Source organism: Priapulus caudatus, unplaced genomic scaffold (genome assembly GCF_000485595.1).
Source record: "Priapulus caudatus unplaced genomic scaffold, Priapulus_caudatus-5.0.1 Scaffold106, whole genome shotgun sequence".
In the NCBI taxonomy this organism is placed as follows: domain Eukaryota; kingdom Metazoa; phylum Priapulida; class Priapulimorpha; order Priapulimorphida; family Priapulidae; genus Priapulus; species Priapulus caudatus.
The window spans coordinates 268,884-271,375 of NW_014577167.1; the positions used below are offsets into that span (position 1 = coordinate 268,884).

General features: G+C 43.3%; 1 protein-coding gene across 2 annotated transcripts in view; it reads left to right on the top strand.

Moving 5' to 3' along the window:
• The window catches only part of LOC106805225 (trans-1,2-dihydrobenzene-1,2-diol dehydrogenase-like), a 9,570-nt gene extending 7,249 nt beyond the window's left edge, over nt 1-2,321 (top strand). For both annotated transcript variants that reach the window (XM_014806735.1, XM_014806736.1), the window contains exons 4-7: nt 541-787; nt 1,083-1,207; nt 1,413-1,560; nt 1,970-2,321. In XM_014806735.1, coding sequence (XP_014662221.1) covers nt 541-787; nt 1,083-1,207; nt 1,413-1,560; nt 1,970-2,130 — 681 coding nt within the window. In that variant the 3' untranslated portion in view covers nt 2,131-2,321. The remainder of the gene's footprint in view (nt 1-540; nt 788-1,082; nt 1,208-1,412; nt 1,561-1,969) is intronic.
• Nucleotides 2,322-2,492: the final 171 nt, after the last annotated feature.

Below are 2,492 nucleotides of genomic sequence, written 5' to 3' on the forward strand. Positions count from 1 at the left end.
GTGTGCGTGCGTGCGTGCGTGCGTGCGTGCGTGCGTGCGTGCGTGCGCGCGCGTGTGTGTGTGTGTGTGTGTGTGTGTGTGTGTGCGTCGTGTGTGTGCATGTGCGTGTGTGTGCGTGTGTGCGTGCGTGCGTGCGTGCGTGCGTGCGTGCGTGCGTGCGTGCGCGCGCGCGCGTGTGTGTGTGTGTGTGTGTGTGTGTGTGTGTGTGTGTGTGTGTGTGAGCCAGGGTAATATAAAGGATGCTAGAGTGTGAGTAGGAGAGGATGGGAGATGAAAAGGCTAGAAGAGAAAGGAAGAAAAAAAGAAAAGAGAATGAAATGATGTGTGGCATAAGATAGTGTACAGTCTATGTACAAAGGATAATGATTAAATGTGAGAGCTGACTTAGATGTGTACAGATTTATTAAATTGTAAGATTAGTATGTGAAAACTGAATAAGCTGTGTTTGTAGATGTCTCTCATTTTCGCATTCGTATCGCTAGCAGTATTAACTCATCTACACATGATAAAGCACGACTGTACTTGACCGTTGTTTTTCAGGGAATATGGAGCCGATTTTTCCCTATTTATACTCGCATCAAGGAAGAGATAAGGAAAGGAACCATCGGTGACGTCATGAGTGTCCAGGTATCCATGGGTTTCGCCGTACACGAACGCAACCGCACAAAATTCCGCAAGTTCGGCGGTGGCGGCCTCTATGATTTTGGAATATACCCGATTCAGTTCGCCAACTGGGTGCTAGGCAAGCCAGACAAAATGACCTGTTCCGGTCATCTCAGCGAAGAAGGTACTGGGTATTTGCTTAAAATGTAGGTTATGTTATTAGGATTTTGTTATTCGACAAAGTCGTGACCACACATAGGGTGACCACAACATGATCGGCTTGACATCTTATTTTCAGAGGTCATAAAACCAGTGGTTGGTTATGTTCCCGCTTATATCAATGCAACTGTCACCGCCACCGTTTCTTTCTTGACTGCATGATGCAATTAAACATATTTTAAATTAGATTTGTCCGATTTTAATTGGTAATCTTATTCTTACTATTATGCTTTCGACGCTAATTCTCATACGCTTGCTAGGCGTGGATGAATCAGCGTCTCTGACGTTGCTTTATCCTCAGAGCAGAATAGCCAGTGTGCTGCTGACGACCAAATCCGACTTGCCGAACGAAGCCCATATCTTCGGAACAAAGGGCCAGATAAAGGTATTTCATACATATACCTCTCACTACCCGATTTTAATTGCTTACGCAAATAACACAAGTGAATTATAGAAAGAGGATTAGTCTTAAGAATCCTACCGATATTGATGATACACATTTTTACACGTAGATATTAACTGGTACTTGGAGCATTCGATTTGTTAAATGAGTGAATAGCGATATCAGATGATATGTTTTCACATTTCAGTTGTGGCCTGTCTATGCCCCCGTACACCTTGAGCTTCCAAGCGGCATAGAGGAGCATCCAGTACCAGCAACAACTAAGACAACCAATTATATGAATGCGACAGGATTAGCATACGAGGCACAAGCCGTGCGGAAGTGTCTCCTAGAGGGTATCCTCATTGTGATAAATTCTGTGAAACGCCACGTAGCTACGCTATTTTTCACTCATTAAAGAGTTAATAATACCTATCATTAGCTATTATTTGGTATTATTAGCTCTTGCCGCATTTTAATGCAGGCCACCTTTATCGCTATTAACTGATTAACATGTTTGTTCAATGTGTAAGCGAAACACCCGCTAAATATAAGCATAATATATATATATATATATATATATATATATATATTCGACACATACATGCTTATAGACATCTAAGATATAAATATAAAATTGATATCGCTGGAATACCGATGTCACATGTTATTGCTGTAAAGGCTCTCTATGAATGCAAGGCCCCCGTCACCAGTACGATGTTCTACAGGGAAAGCTGACGCGCGTTGTTCACCGTGTGTTTGCAGGCAAAATGCAGTGCAACCGAGTACCACACTCAGAGACGGAGCTGATCGCCAAGCTGCTCCATCAGTCGCGTCTCGAGCTTGGAGTGAAATTCGACCAAGACAAAGACAAAGACATCACCGCCCACCATACGGAGGTTATCGCCGAGTCCGTGTTTCCGTGAGGTGTAAGCAGCAATGCATGCGCCGATGGTGGTCGTTTCGTCGACGAACGTGTAGCGGTTATATTAGTAGTACATAGGGCGGTAAGCGACCATACTGATCTATATCAACCCCTTCCTTCTAGCATTAGAAGGAACATATCGTAATTGAAACAAAGGAATTATATAAACTCGTTGAATCTTACACAGCGCTATATTGTTGCCTTCGTGTTTTTTTTATGGTTGTTATGTTTACGGAAATCGACCTCTTCCATTCGTTCATCTGTTTTCATCGCCGTTCATAACGTTCGCTCGTCTTTCCTCACTCACACCTTCTCACTTATTTTCTCTCTCTCTCTCTCTCTCTCTCTCTCTCATCTCTCTGT